Here is a 13,981-nt window from a genome sequence, read left to right as displayed (position 1 = left end):
ACAGTCAGTGCACAATGGTTATGACAAGACTCCTGCTCTCTGTGTCCTCCAGTAGCTCCCACTACCTTCTTTCTCCCCTTTTACAAATACTCCTTTCAACAGCGCTGACTCTGAAATTGATGGGAAGGATGGTTTGTGATTAAAACACTGCGGTGGTACTTAGAAAATTATCGTTTAATTCCCAGCTCTACAACAGGCTCTACTGTGATCACAGGTATGTTAATTAATCTCTGGTGTCTTAATTTCCTCCCTGTGAAAGAGGATGATAGCACACATTTACCCTGTTCTAGCTGGCGCATCATTTTGGGCAGATATCCACAGAAGATGATCTTTAAACCGTGCAATGGCTACCATAAAGGAATTTAGATCCCAAATGGAGCTGCTAGCTTAGCATAGAATTCGAAGTGTGAGAAGAATTTATGAAACAGACTAGTTGTTCAATCATTGATAACTGAATGATGCAGTGTAGTCATACACTTGATATTCCCTTCTTTGCAGCTCTTTTGTAACAGTGATATGCACTTTTTTTACAGACTGCAAAATTTATTATTAAAAACTATCTCACTAATGCTCCATAAACTTGCAATGATAGAAAATTGGTTTGCATATATAAACACATTAATTTCCCCTGATTGCTAAATGATCCATTCAGTTGCCCAAGATTAGCGATACTAAGATTCTACATCTGTAAGAATAAAATTTTGTTCATATAATTGACCGTATAGGTTGTTCACATAAACTGTAGACAAAATGCTGCAATTTTGTATGTCTTTGAACTGCCCGGAGAAAAAACTTGCTCTTTTTCACAGGTGTTATGGTCTTGAAGTCACAAAGCAACTTCATTTTAAACTGGTTAAAACCCAAATGGAAATTATTATTTTGACTAATGTCTGTCTCATGCAGAGAACTAGAAATGGGAAAACACAGGTTATAAAAAGATCATGATGTGCCACATCTAAGCACATCTAAGCACTTCTGCTGGTACACAGAAAACTAAAATTCCTCTTAAAAAAAGCTACTATTCCTTTCTCCAATTACTAAAGTATGTGATTCTGCACACACTTGTATGTACATTTGGGTTTCATATTTATAAAAATGAGTCACAGCATGTGGAGCAATTATATGATCAACACTCCATAAACGGTGAATGAGGAACTCATGTACTTACGTATAATATTACTTGTAATTTCTTTTGGGTAAGTGTATACACTGTGCTCCTAAAAGCGCAAGGGAACTGTGCAGAACATACAATGGTCTGAATAGCTCATCTTGCCATTGTAAGTGGTTGACCTTGGCTTGGTAATCAAATTGTAGATCCACAGAGAGGAAAGGAATGGCTTTGTCTCAAGACCAAGATTGTGGTGATCTAAAGGTGTGCCCAGAGAACCAGATTTACTTTAGGTCTTCCTTCAGGAGATTTTTTAACTTGGGCAGAGTGAGCCTGAAGCACCTGATCACTTCCTACCATGCTGGTGTGTTTATTTTGCTGGACTGCTACCCAATACTCTGCTAATGGAAGCAGAGCAGATACTGCAAAACTAGGAGAAATACAATACATGAGAGCATCCTTGGTGGAGTCGCTCTCATTCCTGGAATGGGAGAGTAGGAAAAGAACTAGGGCAGGGTGCTCTGGACCACCATGCTTCCCTGAAGTGGTGGACTGATTCTGTGATGGAGCCAAAGAGCTGAGCTTTAGTAAGGGATTTTCAGAACTGCAGGACCAACTAACAATTTGGGTGGCTCATTTTCCTGTATGAAGTCTGGGTTACCTTTATGGGTTTCCCTGTTTAGGGCTGGTTTTGATTTATCTTTCATGAGTGTTAACTTTTTCCTAGTTTCCTGCCAGCTCATCTGGGACAGCTTCATATGCACACCAGCCAAGGTTTCTGCTTGTTTTACTGAGCTGATCAGACTCAGGAGATCTGACTCAAACTTGGGCTCTGTGAATCTGGGGCAGAGCATCATAGTATCATGGAAATCCTGGTTGGAAGAGACTTCCAGTGCTGACTGTGGGAACACTGTTTCCTGCTTCCAAGGTCCAAGAATCTAATTCAGCTGCTTAATATTAATTGAAAAATTGAGAAATTTGGAGGATTTCCTGGGTGCAACAGGTAAGCTTTAGTCTCAAGCTCAATGCTGTATAAATAAATAAGGTAGCTGATTTCCAATACAATTATTTTGAATTTTCTCCTTTGTTGGAATAGAAACAATGCCTCAAAATGGGCTTTTTTTTTCCCCAGAACTTTCATATTTCTCCCTGATTGCTCAGACACTCTCTGAAACCTGGTCACTGGCATGTTCAGCAGCACACCTTATGCTCTTTTCATACTCATTAGATGCTCTTTCTAGCAAATGTGGCTTCTGCTGAGAGTAAGAAATGCAAAGATCCTCCTAGTCGGACATTTTCCACACTGAGATGGCCAAGGAATTACTGTTTTCATAGTAGTTTCATAAGTCATGCTGCTCTCATGACTCTTAAAACACCTCTGCTTAATTTTATCTCTACAAGAACACTTAGGATGATGAACTGTATCTCCCATATTCCTGATCTTCGATGCATCTCCAGCTAATTTATCTAGTCTTAAAGCAGGGGGCAGATATATATTTCCATCCTTTGAGGAGAGACAAAAAATGGACCATGGTTCTTAGCATGAGAACACCAGAGATGGAGTCTTACTGCTACAACAAAGCCAGCTCATGTCAGAGAGAAAGGACTGCTCAGGAGGCTTCACATTAGCTGTTTCTCCCTGACTTTTGTCATAAGTTCGTGCAATTTCAACAGCATTTTGAATGTTACTCTGACAGTGAAGAGACAAAACTATTGTTTCACACTGGTATCCAGTGGTAGGATGAGCGGGAATGGTTCAAAGCTGTGCCAGGGGAGGTTTAAACTGGATAATAGGAAGCATTTCTTTACTGCGGGGGTGGTCAAACACTGGAACAGGCTTCCTAGAGAGGTTGTCGATGCCCCAAGCCTGTCAGTGTTTAAGAGGCATTTGGACAATGCCCTTAATAATTGCTTTAACTTGTTCATCCCTGAAGTGGTCAGGCAGTTGGACTAGATGATCATTGTAGGTCCTTTCCAACTGAAATCTATTCTATTCTATTCTATTCTATTCTATTCTATTCTATTCTATTCTATTCTATTCTATTCTATTCTATTCTATTCTGTTCACACAAATTGATGAAAGCTGGCACTTGCAATGCTTTATAAACCATATTTAAAGGTCCTTAGAAGATTTTTTTATATGAAACAAGCTCAGCTAATTCAATGACGCTCTTACCAACTGCAACACTAGTAACTTAATGAAATCTAAACCAGCAAAAAGTTGGAGCATCAAATTTAAAACAGTGCCCTTCTAAACCCTGGAACTGAAAATACAAGAGATACCTGAAGACATTCAGGAGAAAGTCCTATACATTGCATATCTCCCACTTTTTCTGTACGGTTCTTAATCTGAAGTGCAACAGTAAAGACAGCTTGTGAAATGGTGCATTTTCAAATTCTCAGAAACTCTAATTATTTACAGTGTTTTATCTGCAGTGCATTTGTTCTTAAAGTGAAACAAAGCATTGCATGCTGTATTTTATTCTGTGTTTTCAGATTTAATCTTTGAGGCAGTTTGAGTTTTCCCTTTTATTTTAATAGGTTTGCATATGTTTGCATCACTACTTTTCTTCTTGCAGCCTACCATTGAAACATGTGGTAGCCAACACAGATCACACATTTGGAAAACAAGGTTATACCTATCCGAGTGTATGGATTGAGAACAGGTAAGAAATTATACTGCATCAGAATGTGCATCTGTCAAAGTTCTGATACATTTCAAGGTTTGAAAAGCACACTACACTTAGTGACAGGTAATAGTAATAGTGGGAGGTGGTTATGGGAGAAAATTTTACATGAAAATAAGAGAACACTAATCTTGTACTAACTAAGCAGAAAATTATTTTTGTCCTCTTATTATTATAGTAGTTTGGCAAAACAGCCTTCATTTATTTTGTGTCTTTGAATATGCAAATGATAAACAGAAGTCTATTTTTGTAGGCATAAAGACATTTTATACTGAGATGATTTGCACATCAACCCCATTAGCAGCAACTGTACCTTCATTGTACTACTGCTCTACTTAACACTTCAGGAGACATAAGTTCTGATGCACCTTTTCACTGTGACTTCGAAATTTTGAGTTTTATCCTTTGAGGGACAAAACTTCTTTTGCCAAGACAGACATTTCCAGAGCTAAGCTGTCAGAAAAAGGATTTAGCTGATACATAGTATCTTTTAGTGAAGATAAATATTAAATGACAAAGGTGTTTTGCATTTCCCCAGTGGGATACTGACAAAAATTATATTGGGTCCTCACTTTCTCTGACTGAGAATCTCATGTTATGGCTTCTGTGTGCACCAGCACCCTTGCACTCATGTGGGCTTCTAAATTAACAGAAACTCCACACAACAGTACAGTCCTGCTTAGATGTGTAAGAGGAATACCTTCCTAAGAAAGCATTATAAGAAAAACAGATAATGTTTCCCTCTGGGAAAACTTGCTATTGCAGCTAACGTAGGTAGCTGAACAATTTCTGTGTCCTTTTGATCTTCTCAAGTAGGTAAGATTCTACTCCTCATGCGCTTCTGTGTCAGGATCATCCCTCCGTCAAACTAACATTCTCAGAAAGCTTTCTGTGTCATTTTTTTCTGTTACAACAGCACTGTTTTCATAAAGTGATTAATCAAAAATACTCATTTTAAAATTATTACATAAAAGACAGCACTGAAAAAAGAAAAACATACTGTTGAGCATGAGGATTTAAAAAAAAAGAAGAGAATTTTGATTGTGATGTGTTATGATCTTGAACTTGTTCTCTTGCTCTTCCGTACTGAAGAGCTCATATGATACATTTTTCTGAATCTTTATGGGCAAGAGTTATGTTTGCCTTCTTGGCTCGCGTGCATCTTCCTCAAACAACTGCATCTCACCATTGCCTTTGAGCTATCTTTGCTTCCAAGTACATTATACCCTGCTGAGAGCAATAGCCTACTGCAGACCTCTGATACATGGTTCCCACTACACATGCACTGCAGAAAAATAGACGCTTTCATTTTTCCAGCTTTTAAAATTTCATTTTAAAACGGGGGGTTTCTGTGTAGAAAGGGTGTGTGCTCCCATGTATGTAACTATCAAACAAAGAAGTAGCATATGCCTCATAACCTGGTGAATGAAGAAAACTAAACACATTCCAGAGTGAATGCTCTGTTTCCAGGGAAAGGGATGAATGTATTGCTTTTCATCAATCTTCCTTTCAAAAAAGGAAGGGCAGGAGAGACTCTGCCTACACATTGGGTACTTCAGGCTTCAGCCAAGAGGTGGCGTTAAGGTGCAGTGCAATGTTCTCTTACCAAAACCCCATTTATTCCTCAAAACCTGTTTTAACTATAGTATGCCTGATGCCCAGAGACACACGAAGCAGTTAAGGAAATGAAAAATACAGTGTGGATTAGCAAGGAATTCGAAGGGCCAGTGGTCTGAGTTTAGACTGGAAAACTAAAGCAATTTATGCCTCCAACAACCATGTTGCTTCAAGTATGTATATCAAAGAGTCCCACAGTCTGCAAGTTAGCATGTATCTGTGCAAACATGAACCAAGTTCTAGGTACAGCTATCAACTTAGATACTAGATTAGATATTAGATACTATTGTCTTAACCACAATGGTGCATATTTTCAGCACGTATATGCCTCTTCAGAACACCTTCATCATGAAAGAAGACAAATATTTCCAAACCAAGCAAATGGAGACAGACCTATTTTGAAAACAAAACAAAACAAAACAACTCACATTTAACACTGGTGTGCAAACTCTTTGGTGCAGATGAATCAACAGCAGCTGCATTAACGAAAAGAAATTTCAGTCCAATGAAACACTAACATCACAAATAATCATACAAAAATGGGTAGAGATAAAACTGTTCATCCTAAGGTATTGAATTCCCTGTGGAAATGTGGTACCAGTCTACATAACAGTAGCATTACTAACAATGCAGATCCACAAAACACTAAATCTTATTGTTTCCTTAGTCATGTATACTATTTTTTGCCTATTTCCTGCTATTATCTTTGCTAATGGTCAGCTCTCAAAAGCTAGCATACCTTAAATATAGTGAAGTTAGTTGAGTTACACCAACTACAACTGCACCAACTGCAATTAAACCAACTGAGGATTTGACCCCTTGTCTTTATCTGGGTAAAGCATAAGATAAGTTCCTCACCAATGCTGTTGTTGGTTCAGTATCAAATGTGGGTCTGAATTTTGTGGCTTTTGCCCATCTTTACTTAGGGATAGAAATAAAAGCCAGTACAGCTACATTTATTAACCTTCATTTTAGCGTACAATTTAAGAAAAGCTGTACTAATTTTCTCTTGGCATCTATTGCTACCCAGAAAGTTTGTATTTTGGGGATGAGTAGTACAGCTGCTATCAGTCAGGGGAAACTGCCAAGTGATGCTTTACGAGTGAGATTCTGGTTGTCCTTAGGCTTAAGGTCATCCGTTCTTCATAATATTCAATACTGATTCAATCATAATTCAGTATATTGCATTCCTAGCAATAGGAGTTATTTCGTTACACAATTACATATGCAGTTTTGTACACAGCATTTTCTGTTATTTGGTCATTTGGTTTTCACTGTAAAAGCTTAAATCAAGTAAGCTTCATGGAACCAAGCCCTGCCACTCTACTGCTGTACAGTCTTCATCAAGCCATGCTGCCATACAGGAGATGATATGGATGTTAATGGAGCTGTATGTCTGGTTGCATATACCTGGATATAGCTGAGGTATATGGGGAAATACTATTTTTGACTGTGGAGGGAAAAGCAATCACCTAGGAGAAGTTCAATATTCTATTTGAAGGACACTGACTCCATTTGCATCCAAGACACTTCCGTGATTATTGCCAAATGTCACAGCAAATTGGAGTTTGTACAAGTGCTCCAACGACATTTCAGACATGCAGGGCTAGCTACTGTCTGGAATGAGGCCAAATAAGTTGTATTTTAAAAAGCAGCTGTATTTCAAAAAGATTGGAGAATATTTAGAAGGATACTGGAGAAGGCCTTTAGACAACCCTGACCAGATTTTTCAGAGGCACAAAATCTTATCACCTCCTCCAAGGATGTACAGAACATGTGACAAGTCAGTACTTCAGAGCATCAAGGTGTGTACAGAAGAGAACCCTGATAGCCTTACAATATTGCAGTTTTTAATATGTATGCAAAAGTTTAGCTCTACAAGGAAAACCTGTAGAAATGATGAAGCACTGTAATAAGTGTTTTAATAGTAAAGATTCCTGCTCTAGTATGATCCAAATCTGACTTTTGAGAACTATAACTTCAGAGGGTGAAAGAGCTAAGAATTAGAAATTTTAGCCACTGGAAATTTTGATTAGCACCTACTGTGAGAAGCTCTTTCCAGCTTAACTGAATTCTGCTACAGACAAGCAGGACTTACATTTGAAAAAAGAAAATTGAAACCTGATTGGGAACAAAGTACTTGGCTCCTTTTATGCCAAGGGTATCTTCTGTGTATTTCCTTCTGAGCTTTAAGAATGTAATAGACAAAAAGACTGAAAAACGTCTTTTTTCTTCCTTTTATTTTTCGATCTTCGCTTCCTCATTTAGGCTTCACTAGCTGAGAATACACATTTCAGTTATATATGGCAGTCTTTGCTGCTCTTAATTAGTCCTGATGCTTCTGTATATTTATAAAAGTGATGCATTAGGATGTGAATACCACAGTCCTAGTGTTCACTGTTTCTGTGACATTAGCCAGGCAAAAGCAAAAGTCACTTAAGTACAAAAGTATACAGCAGCAATCCAGCCTCCAGCTGCCAACGTGAGTGGGATGGTCATGAACCATAGAATGGTGGAGGTCATGAAACTTTTAAATAGTGGTTCTGATACCATGATAAAAAGATGCGCTAGATTTGGGCTAGGTAGTTTAAGATAAAGCACTTGGCGCTGCAAATTGATGAAAGGATAGGTCTCCTGGCAAAAAATGCAGCAGCAATCTCATCTATTGTTCAACAGCTATGTGTTATTTTAAAGCTCGCTGCATGTTACCAGTGAATTGTTTGGTTAGAAAGCCTTGGGAGCCCAAGGACTGGAAAACTTGCAGTAACCGAACTACAGCTATGACCATTCAACTCCAGTTGTCTTCATCCGCACCTGAAGTTTACACAGCTCCGGACAACTGACAGAGGACTTTTTTTTTATTCCAAATTCTCTTTCTGATGGCTTGCAGCTATTTACAGGGGAGAGAGTATCTGAAAAGCCCACTCAAACACGACTGCATGCTAATGGAACTTCCCTCTAGGTTCTTTAGGACTGACACTGTAACTTTCTAAACATCGAAAGCTGTAACCTCACTGTTACTCTTCAGTGGTTTCTCCTGATTAAACAAATAACTGCCCTAGTTCTCATTTTACCTTTCCTTTTAGACAAATGCCATATACATCTAAATAGAAACCATTATTAAAATGACACAGGGCAATGAAATAATATTTCCCGTCCTAACATGAACTTGTAATTTTGTGGAACAGTTTGACTCTGCAGACTTTACACCTTTCAACAGTTAGGACTGCTTCTCCCATGACAAGGTTACAGTTCCAATCAAGTGTTCTACTCACCTCCTCTTTTAGGGTACACCATGTTATGCCTCACTTTTAAATCCTCCTACATCTCTTGAGTTGGTGACAAGGAGAGGGAGGAAAGAAGGGGGAAGAAATTCAGCAGCCAGCCAAAACTAAGGGCAACCAACATATCCTTGACTGTGATTTAATCTTTCAGCTACACAGATATTGTCGTGATTAAAGACTCTACATACCTTTGGCAGATATCAGTTTCTTGTAATGAGCAGCCATGTGATCTTGAATGATGTACTGGTTGGAGAGCTTGCAGGAGGGTCCGGGAGAAAAAGCTACAAGAGGGAAAAATCTTAGTTCATTCAAAGGGGCAAGAAAAGCCTCAGGCAATAATGGCTCTGAAAACACTTTAATGTTTATCCTCTCCTGCTTGCTACTAAATCAAATCAATATGAATTTATTTATTTCAAAAAGTAAGGGTAACACAAAATGTAACACAAAAAAGTGGCGAATTATTCTCATTTTCCATGCTTTTGAATACCTGAGAATTATGGCTTGCAATAAGTAATGTATGAGCCTTGGATATTATAGAACTCTGGAGAATAATAGAGGATCTCACTGTTTAATATCTGATATTATAAAAAGCATTTACATTTTGAAAGATTTAATACTAGAGAGTAGGACAAGTTCTGTAAAAAACTGCATATGAACATCTTACCTCTCGGTAATACCAGGCCTAACTTTACCACTTTATAGTGAGGAAAATGGACTAGATATACACACAAAGACAGAAGTAGGGCCAGAAAAGGAGCCAGGATGTAGAACAGAAATGTGTTACACACACACTGTCCATCACGTTCCTCTGAATCTCTAGCCCACAAGACTTCTCAGATTTGGAAGAATTTGTCTCTGTATCTGACATAAGTTCATTAGCCCAGGGAAAAATTCAAGAAGCAGATAACTTTTACTCATTTTCAATTTTAACCTGGTAGTGTAGCTGAGAGAGATCATTGTCTGATTTCAAACTGTTTCCAAACAAAAATCTTATTTCTGGATTCCTTCTCAAATCGTCACATTTTGTAGACAGAATGTTGCTAGCAAATAATGTTAAAAATAAACAGAATGCTGGAGATCAGAAATCTAATGTGCCTTTGGCCTTCCATCCACAGACACAGAATAGTCCTTACACTGAGATAATCAGCCCATCCAACCTGTTCAGATTTGGCTTTCTGACAAAATGAAGTCAATGATATTTTCATCATTCGTGTGCCCAATGTACAATTTCAGTTAATGACTTAGTTTCAAAGTTTTTATTGTATTTGAAAGCATAGGAGATATTGGCTTGAGAATCTGGGAATCAATCCTTCTAACCTCGGTTTGGCTGCTTTCTTGCTGTGTTGCTTTTTCCTGTCTAAATCTCTTGCCTACCAAGTGAGACAGTGCTACAAACTGTTTTTCACCGCCAAGGATTTTGGCTACACTCAATTTATTGTGTCATCTTTTGAACAAGCACCATAAGAAAGAGTGTGACAGAACACCTAATGCCAAATTTGTTACTTCATTATTATTTACTAATGTGCTCCTGCAAGTGACTAAAAGACTGCCAAAAGGGCACTGGCATGAAGACCTGCTCTCAATAGCCTGTCCAGGAGCAGCATCGCATCCCAGCATGACCAGCCGCAGAAAGGTGGTGTTACTTCAGCCCCAGGACCATCCATTCTGATTGTTCACTGAACATGTAGGCACAGCCAGAGTGCTTACACCATGACACACACAGGTGCAGAGACATCAACAGAGATAATGACTCTATGTTTGCTGTAAAGCAATGGAGAACTTAGTGCAAAATTATGACCAAACTGTATTTATGTCTTGTCTCAACGAAGTTCAGCATGAGTAGTACAGGTACCACAATGGAATCCTATACCTGAAGCAGACAAATATAAAGCTCACAAAATTTCTAATAGTAAGCATTTACCCTGTGTCCAATTTCAGACAGCGAAACCACTCATGGGTGTCAGTACCATACTAAAGACATCAAATAGTTAAAATCAGTACTATTCTGTTTCAAAGCTTTTCTGTGCTTGAAACCAGTAGTTATTCAATTCCAAAACTTCAAAAATTTAGTTTTTTTCATGAACTTTGCCAATTGTGCTGTAACCTCTTGCTGGCAAAAGCAACTGGAACAAGCTCTTCAGTAATATCCAGCTGGTGTAAAGTGGCAGCAGCTCTACTGAGTTCAAGGAATGGCAATGCCCTAAATCACAGCAGCTAGAGGCTTTTGTCACTAAGGAAGAGAAAATAGTATTTCGGGAAATGCCCCAAATCTTTCCCTGATTGGCAGTGACAGCCTGATTTCAATACATGCAGTGAAAAAGACAGCATGACAGAACAATGTGATAATCCAAACAATATCCAAGGACTAAAAAGGGATGGAAAATCCATTTATAAAAAGAACATTCTTCTCAAAAAGAATTACTGCCCCAGATTTGAAATGCTGAAGATATACAAGGCACTAGTAGTTTAATCTCATTTTTTGTCTTTCATAAAATCTAACTCTATCCTGTGCCCAGAAAATTACTAACATTGTGCAATAAGCAGCATTGTGGTTATTCCTATGTAAGGAATAAAAAAGCAAATTCTTTTCTTTGCCAGAGACTTTCTGTTGAACTTTGGCAAGTCATTTTGTTTTTCTGTGTCTCAATCTCTCTGAAACAAGGACATGAAAAATCACATCCATGTCTCAAAGAAGATGTTTTAAGGATAAAAACAATAAGAGGGGGATGTTTAGTGGGTGCCCATCTAAGTATTTCCCACCCCCAGAGAGGGTGATCTTATTTGAGCTTACTGGAAAGTTCACACTTTTAAACAGATTTTTTTGTTTTCTTTTACATCTTTGAATAACTTCAAATTGAGGGAAATGTTAAATAGAAATCTTCCAGGAATTTTAAGTAGCCCTGTTATGAGGCTCTGTTGATGGGGCAAACACACGTCAGGTCAAACTGAAACAGCCCTTTTGTGTGCTGTAAAGGCAGGCAGAGTTCTGTTTGAACAGAATTCAACTTCTGCATTTTCTGCTGTCTTACACAGATCTCATTTACCTGCAACATGCAGCAAATTGTTTTATCCAAGTTTGCAATGTTTCAGAATTTCAGCATTTCCTATATATGAGCACAGATCTACCTATAGAAAGTTGCCTGCTTTTGAAAATCTTTCGACATTTACATCTTGCTTCTATATATGAGGAAAGATCTCCAGAAAACACAGAACGAAGAACGAGCAATAAAGAGCAATGACAACTCTCTCAACGCTGACTCTTTTTATTTCCTATTTTGTAATGACTTTCCTAGTAATTTATTATAGTCCTGAACATGTAGTTGTATGATGACTAATTTACCTAGTTTCCACTGATTGAATTGCAAGAGATTACTTCTGCAAATCATGTCTGGAGAATATATCATGTCCAGAACTATAATGTCATATCATAAATCCAGTCATAGCAATATTAAAGTTTGACTGCTACACAATGACAGTGATAAAACATGCCTTTTCCATGTAGCTGAAAAACAAAAATATGCTTTTGAAAAACACTAGAGGTGACTTTGCACCTCACCAGACTGCTAATTCAAAGCCGCTACTTTTTGCATCTTATAGGAGAAAAAACCCCCACATGTTCTCAAGAACATGTCAACTATTTCACTCTTTAAAAGACTAGTATAACTGCAGTGCTGCTACACTGCAAATAGTTTATACCATTGCTAACTGCTAATTCCAAGTGGATATTCAATAACATGGGGAGAAAGCTACATGTACTTAGAATCAACAAATAAAAACTGTTCAGTGATACTTAAGCCTCAAAAGCTTGGAAATATCGAATTCTTATCTACCCTTCACATTACTGGCAAGTGGGAGCCATCTCTGCAACATCCTTGGCTTTGCCTTTTGTAAACTGAAAGAAGTATGTATCTGGCACTGCAAGGAAAGAACTATCTCGCACTGGTCCTGCACCTGTTGGTATCTGTCCACTTCCTCATCTTGTATTTAGAGCCTCAACTTGGAAGGGAGAGGGACCACCTCTTTGCTCTGTGTTTGTCTTATGCTTAACATGGTAGAACATTTGCCAAAGCCTACGGCCACAGTGCTTGTTTCAGTGCAGGTAATGTAGTAACCATTGAGACAGTCTCTCAGCGGAGTGGCCCAGTCAATGGCTGGCAAACGTTTTGCAGATCCTCTTACTTTGGTTCAGCTGCATAGTTATCTCAAGCTGCTCCCCTTCTGGGTAAGTATTTCTATTTTCAGCTACAGGAAGCACTGGCAGGCATTGAGCTTTGGCTTCTACTTTGAGCATCTAACAGAGATGTGTCTGCTGTTCCCTTCAGAAAATACATATATATCACTTCATTCAGGAAACCAGTATGCCAGACTGCTAGGTGGGACACAATAGGTGTCCTCCTCTCAGCCCTTTGGGGCTCCTTTGAAAAGGTGGGAAGGGAGGATGGTAGGATAATACCCTGTGGGCCCTGAAATGCAGCACTCCCTATGTACGCAGGGTGAAATGCCTCCGACTGCAGCTGGGCTTCATCAAGGGAGGGACAAAGGACAAAAAGAACAAAAATGGTGGGTGGTGGTGCTAGTGGTGGTGGTGTGTTTGCCAGCATCTAATTAAGGACTGAAACTATATGGATCTGGAGAAGGTATAGTGGAACAGAGTTTCCAAGAAGGGAAGCTCCAGGCAAAACAGCTTTCTAGCAGTTCTTCTACAGGTGCTCAGCAAAGATTCTGACCAGGAAAGCTGCTTACCTGAATTAAGAAGGTGAGATTTTTGTAACAGCAGACATTAGAAACACTTATCTACTTTATATTGTTTCAATACTAAAAAATATATTTTAATAATATCATAATATTCAAGCTGTTATTCCAAAATTGGAGCACATAGGCACCTCCCAAGTAATAATTTGAGTACTTACGGCTACTTTTGAGGCTCATATGCCCTCTGAAAGGTCCCATCATGGAAGCATATGTAGGCACCATGGCTATCTGGGACCCTTAGTAGGGAAGGAAAATGTATTGGTTACATATTACAGAAGCATTAACAAATACGATTATTTTTCTGCAGGTCCTATGGGGATTACAGAAGAGTCATCTCCTGGCCAGAATGCTACACTACAACTGATACAGGTATGAAAAGGCTGGCATTTTTGTGTTTACTTTCCCCGCCAGAATACTTCTGTTTGTTTTAATCCCTACCAATTAGTAGGACCCTTTTGACCAGATACTCTGAGAGAAAATTCTCTGTTACAACAGCATCTACAGGGCAATTTTCTGCAGGCCACAAAAATGAG

The 13,981-nt window shown here is 38.6% G+C and overlaps 1 protein-coding gene across 1 annotated transcript in view; it reads right to left on the bottom strand.

Moving 5' to 3' along the window:
- Positions 1-13,673, bottom strand: part of LOC142055232 (spermatogenesis-associated protein 7 homolog) — a 43,782-nt gene extending 30,109 nt beyond the window's left edge. Inside the window, exons 1-3 of the mRNA XM_075088903.1 lie at positions 13,607-13,673; positions 8,885-8,977; positions 5,841-5,888 (exon numbers count right to left, since the gene is read on the bottom strand). Of these exons, the coding sequence (XP_074945004.1) occupies positions 5,841-5,888; positions 8,885-8,977; positions 13,607-13,670 (205 nt within the window). The 5' untranslated portion in view covers positions 13,671-13,673. The remainder of the gene's footprint in view (positions 1-5,840; positions 5,889-8,884; positions 8,978-13,606) is intronic.
- Positions 13,674-13,981: the final 308 nt, after the last annotated feature.

The sequence above is a fragment of the Phalacrocorax aristotelis genome, chromosome 3, assembly GCF_949628215.1.
Source record: "Phalacrocorax aristotelis chromosome 3, bGulAri2.1, whole genome shotgun sequence".
Classification (NCBI taxonomy): Eukaryota; Metazoa; Chordata; class Aves; order Suliformes; family Phalacrocoracidae; genus Phalacrocorax; species Phalacrocorax aristotelis.
The sequence above is the reverse complement of the archived record's forward strand: the minus strand, read 5'-3'. Positions and strand labels throughout refer to the sequence as shown.